This window comes from Crocodylus siamensis, chromosome 11, assembly GCF_052110815.1.
Source record: "Crocodylus siamensis isolate JL-2025a chromosome 11, ASM5211081v1, whole genome shotgun sequence".
Taxonomy (NCBI): domain Eukaryota; kingdom Metazoa; phylum Chordata; order Crocodylia; family Crocodylidae; genus Crocodylus; species Crocodylus siamensis.
Genome location: NC_143405.1, coordinates 31,166,165 through 31,180,480, shown reverse-complemented (window position 1 = coordinate 31,180,480; position 14,316 = coordinate 31,166,165). Strand labels below are relative to the sequence as shown.

Sequence of the window (14,316 nt, the reverse complement as noted above, 5' to 3'; positions counted from 1 at the left end):
TGGTATCTACTGCTAATCTGAGGATTAGTTAATGAGGACTAGAGGCAATTTTAATTAGGACTACAGACATCCACATGTATATAGTGACAGCTGTAGTCCACGTTAAACATAGAGAAACGTAACATCTATAAACGCCCATGGAGATCTGGTGGGACAGCTCTTACAGCCAGAATGTCAGCATTGAGAGCTACATTCTGTTTCAGAAGGACAGAATTGGAAGAAAAGGTAATATGCCCTTGCATGTCAGAAACATATACACTTACTCCCTGGTTCAGGAGAAAGAAGATAGCAGATAAGAAGGGTGAAGATAAAAGCTGAAAGATGCATCACTGATATATTGATGAGGATTTATTATAGGCCACCAAGACAGGAAAAAGGGGTAAATGAGGCACTCTTCAGGAAGGTGACAATATTATCCAAAAATTATGAAATGGTACTGATAGAAGACTTCCATTTTCCAGACATCTGCTAAAAGAACAATGTAACCAAACATAACATCAAGCCAGATCCTAACTTCTGTAGAGACAAATTCAGGGTTAATCTATCTTGGATCTTGTCCTGACCAACGGGGAAGAATTGGTGAAATATATGAAAGTGATGGGAAACTTGGGGGAATCAATCATGATATGATAGAATTCAGAATTCTGAGATGGGGAAAGCATGATGTCAGCAAAACTAAGACTACGTTTTAAAAAGGCAGATTTCAGCTGACTCAAGGAATTTATAGGCATGGTGCCATGGTAAGGATCAAGGCAACCAGAAGGTCTGGAAGCTTCTAAAGGGTACAGTATTGGAAGCCTAACAAGAATCTGTTCTGACAAGATGCAAGCACAAGAAGAATGGTAAGAAAGCAATGTAGCTGCACAAAGAGTTGCTAGGATGCCTCAAATGAAAACATACAGGCTATGGAAAAATAGGCAGATCATCAAGAAAATACCAGAATATACCAGAAAATACCAAGAACCTGCACAGACAAAATCAGGAAGGCAAAAGTAAAAAATGAACTACACCTGGCAAGTGAGATTAAAAACAACAAGAAGAGGTTCTATCAGTATGTTGGCCAGAAAAGAAAAAAACAGGGAAGATGTGGGTCCACTGTTAAATAACCAGGATTAACTCTTAACAGAAGATGCAAAGGGCAGTGGAGCTACACAACAGCTACTTTGCCTCAGTCTCACAAAAAAAATTAAGCTGCAACCAGAATTATTTGGATTATTTGGATAAGAAAGGGGACATGCTGAGGGATGAGATAACAAAAGAAACAGAGTTTTTGATGGGTCTGAATGAATTAGTCAGCAGGACCTCATGAACTTCGTCCCAGGATATTGAAGAAACTGGCAGAGGAGATCTCAGAACCCTGAGCAATAATATTTATTAAGTCATGATAGACAGGTGAGGTAACTGCTTGGGTGGGTGAAAGAAATGTTGTAGACAGAAGGCACCTTTACACGTGCAAATGCTGAGGGATGGGTTTACTCCAGAGTAATTTACTCTGAAATAAACCCACCCTGGGCAGGCATCTACACATGCAAGATTTTGGAAGCAGATCTGCTGCTCCTGGCAGCAGTGTGCTTCCACTCCTGCAGCAGCCAGGGGGAGCTGGAAGCTCCAGCCGCACCTCCCTGCGGCCAGCAGCCATCTGTCTTTAAAAGACAGCTCTGCTCCCTGCTCCCTGGCCACCTTCATTCCTGGCCCAGAGCAGCCTGCAAAGTGCTGTGCTAGCATGCAGCAGCTCTGTCATCAGAGCCTCTGCCCAATGCACCATAGCTGCTCCACTCCCAGGCCCCAGGAGCAATGTTCAACACCCCGGGCTCCTGCTGGCCACCCTGGTTGCCCTGCTTCACTATCACAGTGACCCCAGGACACTCTCGGCCCTGGCAGCCCCTCCACATGGTATGGCCACCCACCCAGGCTCACCACAGCATCCCAGGACCCCTGCCACTGCGCTGCTGCTGCCCAGACCCTGGCAGGTACACCAACATGCACCTAAACACCACCACCAATGCCATCCATGGAGCCCCACTGCCTGTGGGCCCATCTGGCCAGCCAGGACTGGTGGCTGCACATAGGCCACCTGGACAGCTGGCCCTGGACCCCAGCATGCACCCCCAGCACCATGTTCATGGTGGACAGTTCTCAGCAAAGCACTTTACTCCCCTTCTCAAACACAGACCCCTACTTCCCCCATACCAGAGCCTTTCCCCTGTGCCCCCCTCCCCACAGAGTCCCTCCAACACTCACCATACTCACCACCAATAAAGCACCCTCTTCCCCATGAAGTCCCTGTCCAGTACTGTGTGTGCCTTCCCAGGGTGGGGGCTAGTGGGGTTGGGGGCACCTAGGGGACAGGCACCCAGCACCCCAGCCTCTAGCCACACCCCCGTGTGTGAGGCCAACAAGCAGGGGGCTCACCCAGGGGTGATGACAGCCACTGTTGTCAGGACAGCCAGATCTACCTCCTGCAGCCAGCGGGCCAGGCGAGGAGGGCCCACGCATGGGGCTGGTTCCCCTGCAAGCAGCTCCTGTTCCGGGCCAGTATGGAGCTGAGATGAGTGGTGGGGCTGGACCTAGAGTGGGGCTGGCTGGCAGGGGACCCAGGGCAGGGGGAGGGACTGGGACAGGGGCTCCTAGCTGGTGGAGGTGCCTCTGCATCTCAGCCCAGGTCCACTGGGGGGCTTGCTGCTGGGTGGTGGGCTGCTGCCAGGGGGCAGGCAGGGCTGCTACCAGTGGCTGGGCAGTGGGCAGCATGAAGGTGACCACCAGGGCCAGGATGGTGTCCAGCACCTGGCAGTCCTCCTCCTTGGCCTCCACTGCCCAGACCACCCAAGCATCCTGATGCTCCTGGGCCTCCTGGTGCCTCTCCTTGAGGGCCAGGAGCCTGTCCCTGAACTCCTGGACTGCCTGGTCCCTCTACTGGGCCCTCTCTTTATCACATGTATCCCTCTCCCACTCACAGATTATGTCCTCCATCCACCAGGCCTACAAGTCTGCCAACCACTCCTCAGCCACTGTGACCAACCAGTCCAGCAGCCAAGTCTGGTCCTGGGTCCTGTGCTGCCAGAGCTGATACATATGCAGGGCCCCAGACTGCCAGACTACATATGCACTGCCAAGACTGGCAGTGACCCTGAAGGCTCATCTCAATTGCTAACTGGTGCCTCTCCCCCTCATGTAGCTGCAGGTCCTGAAGAGCCAGGAGAAAGAGGCTGTTTGTGAGAATGAGGCTGTTTGTGAGAGTTGGCAACATTTCTGAGATAACTTGCTCAGTACCCAGGGACTGTGTGCTACCCGGCCTCAGATTGGGGGTCATATGTGCACAGGTACCCACAAAGTACAGTAAGTTGGGCAGGCAGGCCCTGGCAGTAGCCACCAGCCTAACCTCTATCTCCACGCATGCCACAGAGGCAGGTGGACTGCTGTGTGCTGGTCACAGGCAGCCTGCCTCCCCATGCCCTTCCCAGGCCAGGCCAGGCCAGGCAAGGCGTGGCTCCAGGCAGCACCTACTGCTGTGGCTCCAGAGCCACTTCTCACTTCTCATCCTGCAGGCCAACCTGTCTCCTGCGCTGCTGCCAATCCCACAGCATCGGGGCTGGGGCAGTGGGGTGGGGATGGGGAAAGGTTCACAGCTGACTGGGACACAGAGCTGGTGGTGTCCCTCCCCTCCCCCCAGGAAGCCCATCTGAGAGGTGCCATGGGGCACCCTGCCCATGCAGCTCTGTAGCCCAAGCATACCGCTACTGAGAGTGTCCCAAGCATGCCAAGAGGAGCTGTTTTCATGGACCAAGGGGTACCCAACCCACCACATCCTGATGCTGTTGATTGCCACAGTGCCCCAGATGCTTCAATGGTGTGGAGGGCCACACTGCCCCACAACCTCTGCTGCCACCTAGAGGGCTACCCATGGTTGCACTACATGTCCCTGCCCCCACAGCTGATGACAGCTTCACTGCCGACATCGACACATTCCTCTGCCTGTGAGGCCCATGTCCACCCCCCAACTGAGGGTGCAAAGAGTGTTCAATAAAGTCTGCGTGCTTTGGGATGGGAAGGGAACTGGGGCTAGGGGAACGTGGCCAGGCTGGGCAGGAGGGGAAGGCAGGGGTGGAGGCAGGAGGCAGGGGCAGGGGCAGGGTAGGCAGGGTCTTCCCCCCAGTGTGGGACTTACCAGGTGGGTGTGGCAGGCATGCCTAGCAGCCCAAGTCCATCCCCGCTAGCAGCAAGAACATGTGGCTCCCAGTTGTGTCCTGGGGCACAGCTTAAGAGGGAACAGTTTTGAAGGGCAGCCATAATGAAGATGAAAAACACCTTTTAGGTTTAGATTGGATATTAGGAAAAAACTTCACTGTTAGAACAGTGAGGCAGTGGAATCAACTACCTCATGAAGTTGTGGAATCCTTTTCAATGGAGGTGTTCAAGAGGAGATTGGATAAGCATTGGTCAGGGACACCGTGGCTAGGGACCAACATTGCACATAAACCGGTTTCAGTGATCAGAAACTGGTTTAAACCTGTAACAGAACAGATGTTCAGTGCACATAAACCAGTTTGAAAATGGCTGAAACCGGTTTGAGATAAACCTGGCAGAAAGTAGTATCAGACTTAACTGATTTGGGTCAAACCAGTTTATGCATTGTCTGACCCAGACCCCTTGCCAGTTTAAGTTAAATCAGACGCCCCCAGCATCCCAGCATGCTCTCTGGGCTGGGCAGGGCTCTCCACTCCACAGCAGGGCTGGTCCCTCCCCTCTGCTCTCTGGCTGCAGCTTTGGCAGAGACTGCAGGTGTCTGCCTAGCTTCTGCTCCCTCCCTGCCCTCTAAACAGGGATTCCTCTGTCCCCTCTGCCTTACAGATACACAGCTTTATCTACCAGACCACATGCTGGCTACAGTACATGCTGTGGCAGACAGGACAAAGGCAGAATCAACAGGTAGCTACTAAGGTCCTTCTGTTGTTTTCTTATGGGGGTGGGAATAAACACTGTGTTATCAATTCCCTGCTGGGCTGGTCAGAAGTGGGGGAACCCCTCTCTAATCAAAGCGTCCTCCCGGGGGTTGGCCATGCCCCCCTCAACTCAGCACTGTAAAAGGGAAAGGAGGGCTGCTCTAGCGCTCCCCGGCTTCTACCCTGAGCCACTGCAGATATGTGCCTGCATTATCTCAGTCAAGAGGGGATGTCTGTACGATTACACACTGGTTTAGCCTAGACAGGTTAAACTAACCTGTAAAGATTGAATCAATTCAGGCTCAAGCTTTTTGAATATCTGTCCCTAGTCTATAAGTGTAAATATAACTATGTTCTACTATGGGTATTTCCTATGCTTCTGGGCTTTACTCATTGCCACAAAAGGGGCCAGGAATTAATTATTTTCTGCCCTTGCTGCTATGTATCAGAGGGGTTTGTCCACCTTCCTCAGAACCCTTGCGAGTTGGCTGCAGCTAAAGATGAGGATTTTGACCAGGGTGTGCTAGTGCTCCTGTCAGGGATTGAACCTGGACATTTCTGGCTCAAGTATCTTGCTCCACAAGTCAGGGTTGGGCTGACTGCCATATTATGGGTAAGGATGGCATTTTATCCCATGGTCAGATTGATACAGATTGTGGGGTTGTTTTGCCTTCCTCTGCAGCAGGCAATATAATCTTCTTCTGTGATTCTCTAATTAATTTAAAAAACTTTGCCACAGCAAAATATTGCTCACCATGGTCACCCTGCTTTACTTGTAGTGATATGCCTTGTGGTTGTGTCCAGATTTTCTGTGTAGTTTTGCTAACAAGTTAGACAATGGATTTATTTAGAATGGTTTAGATAGGGGATTATCCTACCTCTGGCAGAGGGTTGGACTAGATCAGCATTTCTCAACCTGTGAGTCACGAACCAAAAGTTGGTAGCAAGAATACATGAAAAGGTTGTGAACAAACTGTAAAAATGGATCACATTTTGAATACATTTTTGAAAAAATAGATGCTGGTTGTGCTTCAACATATGTTAACGCTGTACATACTAATAAATAGGATCTGGGTTTTCCGTTTGCTGTGGAAAAACACAGATTTTCTTCTTGCAGGCTGGCACAGTTTCAACCTGCAAGGGGCTGTGTGACGCCCAGAACCAGAGGGATTAATAAGCAATAAATATGTGCTTCTTGGAGGCATTTGGTATTTTGCCTAAACAGGTAATATTAGCTAATATAAAGTTTGTAAGTTCGTAACCCACAAATGTAACTTCTCTGTCATAAGTTTAACCAAAATGATAAATTAACTGTTCATGGAACTGACTGGGACCCATAGGCAAAGCTGTAGATGCAAGCTTAACTGACCTAACATTTTTTAGCTTGGGGTTCAGCCTTGACGACAAAAACTGGATCCAACCGCCTGGCATACCCAACACATTCCAGGAAAGCACATCCCAAGAAAGCATATTCAGAGAAACCTAAAGGGGTTGGGCTTAGGTAGAGCAATGTCAATTTCCAACCTAAAGATGTTGCATTGTAATTTGCTTATTGAATAAACCCGGGTCTCGGTAGTAACCTTTTATGATCATTTTTAACACCTTTCAATCCCATAGGGTAACAACTATAGGGCAAGATTGTGAGTGGCTCTAAAGCCAACAGATTAGCATAAGACTAGGTATAAAAAGTGCATGCATCAGGTGACCAGCAGGAAGGAAGGAACAAAACAGTAATTGCTGTTCCACGCCCAGACTCCGGACTCCCGGTGTGAGTGAGGATTGGATCCTGACCAATGGACATTCCCCGGTAATCCTTCGGACAGCGTTGATCAGGGAAGCCTGACTTCGCTGGAATCACCTAGTGCACACCTGGCATTGAGGGACTATCGATAAGTTGCCAACCCATGTCTGTCTATTTTAAACAGCCCAGTGGCTGATTCCCTCGCAGTGCCCAGCTGGCCTGCGACAGATTGAGCTATCTTTCTGTTGTTATTATCTGTTGTTATTATTTACTATTAGCTCTTTAATACTGCATTATCTGCTTATCGCATTTATCCTTCTGTTAACTGTTATGTGTGTAAGCTATAATAAATTTGCCATTGCTTTACTCCCAACTCTGCCTCCTCAATCCTAAACCAAACAGCCCAGTGGCTGATATAGTTGCAGCACCCAGTCAGCCTGCAACTAAATTACTACACTCACAGTGCCCAGCTGGCCTGTGACAGGGCTGCGGAGAATGTGAGGAGGGCGATCAGGTAGGGGGTGCCATGTGCATGTATACACTTTTTTTTTCTTTTTTTAATAATTTGTATCCAAAGCCAAATTAGCCAAAACTAATTCCAAATCCAAGAGTCCAGAACCATCAGTGGCCCTACTACTGGCAAACATCCTCCACCCACACCTGGGGTTTTAGATGTTTCCAAATCCTTTGGCGGGCATCCTACTTGCAGGCCCAAGCCCGGAGGCTTAGAGTTCAGATGCCCCTGAGTTTTGCCTGCCCTTAGCCATAAGGCCCTCAGAGCAATCAAGGGAGGAGACTGTACATGGCAGCCAGGTAGCGTGGAAAGCAGTTCCCACACCTCCCCACAAGTAAGCTTATGGAGTGGGGGAGGGGGCATAGATGACACCTCAGAGAGTTGGAGGGGAGCAGAAGCAATACATCAGGGGCACTGGGGTGGCAAATTTGTGCACCCACAGCAGACACAGGACTGTAGCCTGGCTGGACTGGCACGGGAAGGAACTGCCTCTGCGGCCCAGTGGACAGGACCCAGCATGGGAGGAGTAATGGACGGGGGGGGGGGGCAGCACTCTGCCCTCACCTCCTCCCACCACCAGCTACTTGCAGCCACAACTCTAGCCCACTTTCATAGCTCAGCTAGATTTCATAGATTTCACAGACATTAGGGGCTGGAAGGGACCTTGCAAGATCATCAAGTCCAGCCCCCCCCCACCCCCACCATAGGCAGGAAGTCTGCTGGGGTGAAATGATCCCAGCAAGATATGCATCCAAACACCTTTTGAATGAGTCCAGAGTAGGTACTTGCACCACTTCTGGTGGGAGTCTGTTCCAGACCCTGGATACTTGGACTGTAAAGGAGTTTTTCCTTATGTCCAGTCTAAATCAGCCTTCCAGAAGTTTGTGGCCATTAGATCTTGTTATCCCTTGGGGATCCCTTATGAACTGTTCTCCCAGATCTTGGTGCACCCCCCCTTATATACTTATAGGCTACCACTAAGTCCCCCCTGAGCCTTCTCTTCTTCAGAATCTTCAGAATGAAGAGCCCTATGTCCCTCAGCCTCTCCTCGTAAGGCTTGCTCTCTTGGCCTTTGATCATGCAGGTGGCTCTCCTTTGGATTCTCTCATGCTTATCCACGTCCCTCCTGAAGTGAGGGACCCAAAACTGGACACAGTAATCTAGCCGCAGCCTCACTAAGGCCGAGTAGAGCGGAAGGATGACATCCCTGGTTTTGCTTGAAATGCATTCCTGGATGCATACCAGAGTTTGGTTTGCTGTGCTGGCTACTGCATCACATTGGTGGCTCATGTCCATCTTGTGGTCAGTCAAGACCCCCAAGTCTCTTTTGGTCATAGTGCTAGCAAGTGTAGCAGTGCCAAGCCTACGAGTATAATGCTGGTTCTTGCTCCCAAGGTGGAGCACTCTGCACTTCTCTGCGTTAAATGACATCAGGTTTTGGTCTGCCCACCTTGAGAGCCTGTCCAAGTCAACCTGTATCTCCAGCCTATCCTCCAGTGTGACCATCTTTCCCTGTAGTTTAGTGTCATCCGTGAACTTTGCCAGTCTGTATTGGACGCCTAAATCCAGATCATTAATGAAGATGTTGAAGAGTACTGGCCCGAGCCCTGAAGGATACCACTGGTCACCTTGCGCCAAGTTGATTTGCTCCCATCAACTAATATTCTTTGGGTCCAACCTCGGAGCAAGTTCCCCAGCCACTGGACCATGAGATGGTCAAGGCCACAGTTCTCCAGCTTAGCCATGAGGACATCATGGGAGACCAACTCAAAGGCCTTCTTGAAATCCAGATATATGACATCAACCTCATCTCCCTTGTCCAGGCAATGCGTCACCTGGTCATAAGAGAAGACAAGGTCAGTCAGGCAGGACCTTCCAGCAACAAAGCCATGTTGGCTGGCACTCAGAAAGTTGCCTTCCGTTAGCCTGCTGCTGATGGAAACCTTAATAATTTTCACCAGGATCTTTCCAGGGATGGATGTCAGACTGATTGGTCTGTAATTCCCTGGGTCTCCCCTCCTTCCTTTCTTGAAGAATGAGACCACATTGACTCTTCTCCAGTCTTCTGGTACGTCTCCCAAGCACCACGGGTTCTCAAATATCTTCGCCATAGGGCGTGCTATGATGTCTGCCAGCTATGTCAACTCTCGGATGCATTCCATCCAGGCCCACAGACTTGTGCATGTCAATCCTCTCAAGGTGTTCCCTTACTTGATCTACGCCAATTGTGGGCCCATCTCCCACCCCCTGGATGTTTTGTGTCCTATCTGACAGGATAACCCCTTGGGAGAGGTGGAAGACCAACGCAAAGTTTAGGAGACTGGCCTTTTCCTGAGCATCAGACATCAGCTGCCCCATTTGATTTAGCAGAGGTCTGTTGCCTTTGTTTTTCCTCTGACTTCCCACATATCTGAAGGACTTTTTGTTGTCCTTGATTCCCATGCCTAGCCTGAGTTTGGTTTCTGCCTTGGCTTTTCTGGTAAGCTCTCTACAGGTGCAGGTTAGTGCTGTGTAGTCCTCCTCAGCAATGACTCCTCTTTTCCATGTGGTGTAGGCTTCTCTTTTTAGTTTCAGGAGGTCCAAAAGCTCTCTGTTGGGTCAAAGGGGCTCCCCAGCCCAGTAACTGCATTTCCTGTGGGACAGAATGGACTTTCCTTGCGCTTCAAGGATTGCACTCTTAAGGGACAACCATTCCTCATGGACTCTGCTTTCTAAGGGGCCATGGACCCTTAGTGCCTGGCTGACCAGTCTCCTGAGTTTCTTGAAGTCAGCCTTCCCAAAGTTGGGGATTTCTGTTTTGCTGAGACATTTGAGGCAGCTACTGCCACTGCGGTTCCCCTCAGGCCACAACTCTACCCCAGAGTGGAGGTGGGGTGATGGGCAATGTGAGCAGCCTGAGGGGAGCAGTGGCGGCAACTGGGCCACGGTGGCAGGGTCTAGCTGTCACCCAGTGTGTAAGCGGCCAGCAGCAGGAGGAGGCGAAGGCAGTGCACCCTCTCTTTCCTTCCCCCATCCCTCTATCCATTACTCCTCTCACTGCTGGTGACATGGCTGGCACTGGGGTCTTGGTGGCAGCGGCAGCTGCAATGTATCTCACCACCCAGCACTACTCTCCCATTCTGGGCCCCACCCACTGGGCTGAGGCAGCTCCTGCCCATACTGGGCTGGCCAGACTGCAGCCCCATGCCCACCATGGTCACACAAAGCTGGGGGGGCACAAGCCTCCCCATGAACCACATATCTACCCCCTGCCCCACACAGTGGTGGGCTGTGGCCTAGGGGTGGGGGGCAGCAGGCTGGGAGTGAGGGACACCAGCTAGGCTGGGGGGTGGGGAGCTGTGGGTTGGGAAGGAGGGGCACCGGCAGGGCCAGGGGGCTGTCTTCTACTTGAAGTATTTACTGGGTCAGGACTGGCCATCAATGTTTACAAATGGGTCCTGGTACAAAAAAGTTTAAGAACCACGGGACAAGATGACCTGTGCAGGTCCCTTCCAGCCCTACTTTCCTATGAATTCCCTTAGTTAATTAAATTTCCTTCCCCTATAGCTTCCGTTTCCTTCTCCCATCATCACCTGCCATCCTTCTGCCCCTCCTCCTAGATCCTGTATATTTTGGACTCTTTTCCACACCACAAACAATAGTGCATTTCACAATCCCACTGTCCTCATTCTGTAATTCAGTAATGAATACAACTAAAGTTGCTGCTTGAGTGTACTCACAGGAGTTGTGTTCATCCTAAACAATTTGATCTTAAAAGCCACAAACAGTAAAGAAGCAAGAGCTTCCTGAGAAATGCAAATATAAATGCAGAACTGGTTAGCAAATCTTGAAATGCTACCCAGCCAGAAATAGCCAGTATGACCAACACCCTGGGGATGGAAGCACTAGCTTGCTCTGGGAGAGAATGACAAAGGACTTGCAACCTGTGTCCTTTCACAACAGGTTTTTAACCTTTTTAAGTCAGTGTACCCCCAGCAGCCAGACGCAGAGCTGGGGGTGGCACACAGCCACATGTGAGCTTCCCCTGCGTCCAGCTGGGCAGGCAGCTTGTGTGTGGCAGCACGGGGTGGTGCGTGGTTCCACTCCATCTCTGCCTGTTGTCCCGTACTCCCTAAGGGCTTCTCAGGTACACCCTGCCTCCACCCCCGTTGACAACCCCTGTCCTAGGTTCTGGCTGTTCAGGGCACTCGGTAGGCCTTGGGCCTGTCTGTATTTGCAAACTGAAAAAAATAGGACAACTGGAGACATGTCAGTAAATTTGCCACAAGAAAAATTTCCTAGCTCTAGTGAAAGGCTAATTATTTACTCCCTCCCCCCTCAAGCTTCCAGTACCCCCCTTTCCAGGCCTGCTATTAAATAAGGGCCAAGACCAGATGCAAGCTCAAGGCCTTGGCCTACAGAACCCGCGAACGCCAGCTATGGCCCCGCCTGCCCCGCGCTCCTCAGCCTACGGGCGAAGGGTGGGCGAGGCTGAGGAGGCCCCGCCTTTGCTTCAGCTCGCTGGAGACCCGCGGGCCGAGCCGCCGGGGCGCCGCCCCCGCCCTACGACAAACCCGCGGCGGCTGGCGGCTCCCTCGGCCCGTACGCACGCGGTGCCGGAGGGGACAGGCGGGGCAGAGGGCTTCTTCCTGCCCGCGAACAGCGAACGTGGCGCGCAGCTGCCACCGCCCCCCTCACAAACCGTGCTCATTGCGCCCCACAGCTCGCGCCCCTGCCTCAGCCCCGCGCTGCGGCTCTGCCCGGGCGCTGTGCGGGCCGAGGCCACGCTGCACCGTGGGGAAACAGGCCGGCTCGCCCTGCGCGCTGCGCGGTCCCTCTAACTCTGAAGGGCAGGACACGCCCCCACCAGTGCCGCAGTGAAACGCAGCAGGTAGCGCGCTGCGCCGAGAGCGCAAGTCCCCACCCCCGCTGCCCCGGCCACTGCAGGGCGAACAGCCCCCGCACCCTCCCGTTTGAAGCTAGCTCTTGTTTGTGTTTCCACAGGCAGTTACGCACGTTACGTATCCCGCCATAGCTAAGCACGCGCGTGTAGAATTTAGGAGCGTAGGAGCGGTCTGTGAATACGAGCTGGATCCCATTACTCGCTGGGCGGTTTGGGCCAAGCCAAAGCGTCCACACACGGGAACACATGCACACACACCCCCAAAAAAACCCGGAGGGGGAACACGGAAAGGAACAATCTGCGCCGCGGCCGCTTTCGTCTCTCGAGGCCTGTAGCCTTCTGGCTGTGCGCCATAATGGAGAGCTCAGGAAGGAAAGTCATGCCAGTGGGACAATAGCCGCACCCCCCTGCCGCCATGGCGTCTGGTGGACTGCTCCGGGCCCTATAAGTAGTGGGGGGGCGCGGAAGAGAGCCGCTAGTCTGCCGCGCGGGCGGGGTTGGGCGGGGTGGGAGCGTGGGTCTCTTGCTGCTTTGCGAGGGGCGCTGGCAGCTGACACGAACGCGCCTTCTCAGCTCCTCTCCGTCGCCCTCGCTCGGCTGCGCGCCCAAGTTAGTAGCCAGGCGCTGTTTTCGAGAGGCCTGAGACCAGTAGCGATCTGTCAAGGAAGAGAGAAGGCGAGATCACCTCTCCAGGGCAGCAGCCTGAAGTTGGCCAAGCTGCCCCTCAGCCTCCAGAAGAGCAGCCAGGCTATGCACTGTAGAAGGGCTCTGGTCAAGAAAAAAACAGCGCGGATTGTGAAAAGGTAGAAGCAGCGGTAAGGCCCCTCTGTTGGGGGAACCCACAGGACTTTAATAACCAGCAGCCAACAAACCAGCCCAGGCGGACACGCACCAAGACGACGGCGACTTGAATTTGTGCCTCCCGGGTCTCGTGGCAGCTGCCCAGGGCTCCGCGGAGCATGTGAGAGGCGGGCTGCTATGTTGAGACGAGAAGAGCTGGTCATGTGCGGCAGAGGCGCCCGGAGTGCCCCCTGGGAGCACGCCCAGGCGGGGAAGGAGGACGAGGTGCCAGGAGAAACCTACGAGCCGCGGCGGCAGCTGAAGGAGGCACCGGCCTGGAGAGGCTGCAGCAGGTCCCGGTGGCACCACGGCCGGCGCGGCAGGAACCCCGGCTTCTGCAGGAAGCAGCTGGCCCAAGGGGCGCCCGGCTACTACGCGCCGCCGGCGCCCTACCCGCGCTGCTACCGACCCGCCCGCGCCAGGGTGCTGTTGTCCCTGCGTCCCGTCAACATGATGGGCAAGCGGGCGCCGGGCATGCGGGCCCCGCGCAACACCAACCAGTTCCTGATGCGGGAGAAGTACCGGCTCATGCACCTGCGCTCGGACTCGGTGGGCACGGAGAGCGGCGGCTCGGACTGCGAAATGGACCCGCTGGACATGGACTCCTACCTGGGGGTGCTGGAGAACGCGCGCGGCGCCCTCATGGACTGCGCCGGCGGCTCCCCTGGCTCGCGCTCGCCACCTGCCCCGCCGCTGGCCGGGGCCGGGGCCGGAGCCGGGCCGGCGGGCGCGCCCCAGGAGGACAGCCTACAGTACTTCCCCTCCGAGGACGATGTGATCGAGAGCGAGCTCTTCATGGAGCGGGACTTCGACGAGTTCTGCAGCAGAATCGCCTGACGGGGTGGCAGGACCCCCCCAGCCCGGGTTCCTCCGTACCTGCGGGGGGCATTATGTCGGTATTTATTTCAGCCCCGCCCGCCTGCGTTTTTGTCAGGCGGGGTCGGAGCGTTTTATACTGTTGTAAATAAAGGGACGCTTATTGCGGCGCCCGGGCCCCGCGTCCTTCGTCCTGCGGGGGGAGGCTGTGCGCGGGGGTCGGCACCGGGGGAGGGCAAGGTGGGGAGGCGCCTGGGGTGGCGCTGAGCTCCGCTCCCCGCGGGAGGAGCTGGACTGCAGCGGGGACGCGGCTCACCCTCAACGGCCGCCCCGGGGGGGCGGGAGTGGGGCCCTCGCTTTGCCGCGGGCCGCAGCGCGGCGATAACGAAGGGGCGGGACTGCGCGTCCGGCCGCAGCGCCGCGGTCTGAGAGGACGCGGCCCGAGCCGCGCTGCAGCGCCTCTCGCCCCTTTTGGCTCCCGTCGTGCTCGGGGCCGGCGGCGAGGAAAAGGCGGAAGGGCGGCTGCTCGGGCAGGGCGGGGCGGGTGAACAGGCCCAAGCGGTGCCGCAGCTGGAGGCTGGCA

At 54.0% G+C, this 14,316-nt stretch overlaps 1 protein-coding gene across 1 annotated transcript; it reads left to right on the top strand.

The window, feature by feature from the left end:
- The first annotated feature begins 12,547 nt into the window (after window positions 1-12,547).
- On the top strand, window positions 12,548-13,906 carry LOC149855707 (uncharacterized). The gene has a single exon (XM_090022023.1). It carries the CDS (start codon window positions 13,056-13,058, stop codon window positions 13,752-13,754), a length of 699 nt encoding a protein of 232 aa, XP_089878149.1. The 5' UTR covers window positions 12,548-13,055; the 3' UTR covers window positions 13,755-13,906.
- The last annotated feature ends 410 nt before the right edge of the window (window positions 13,907-14,316 follow it).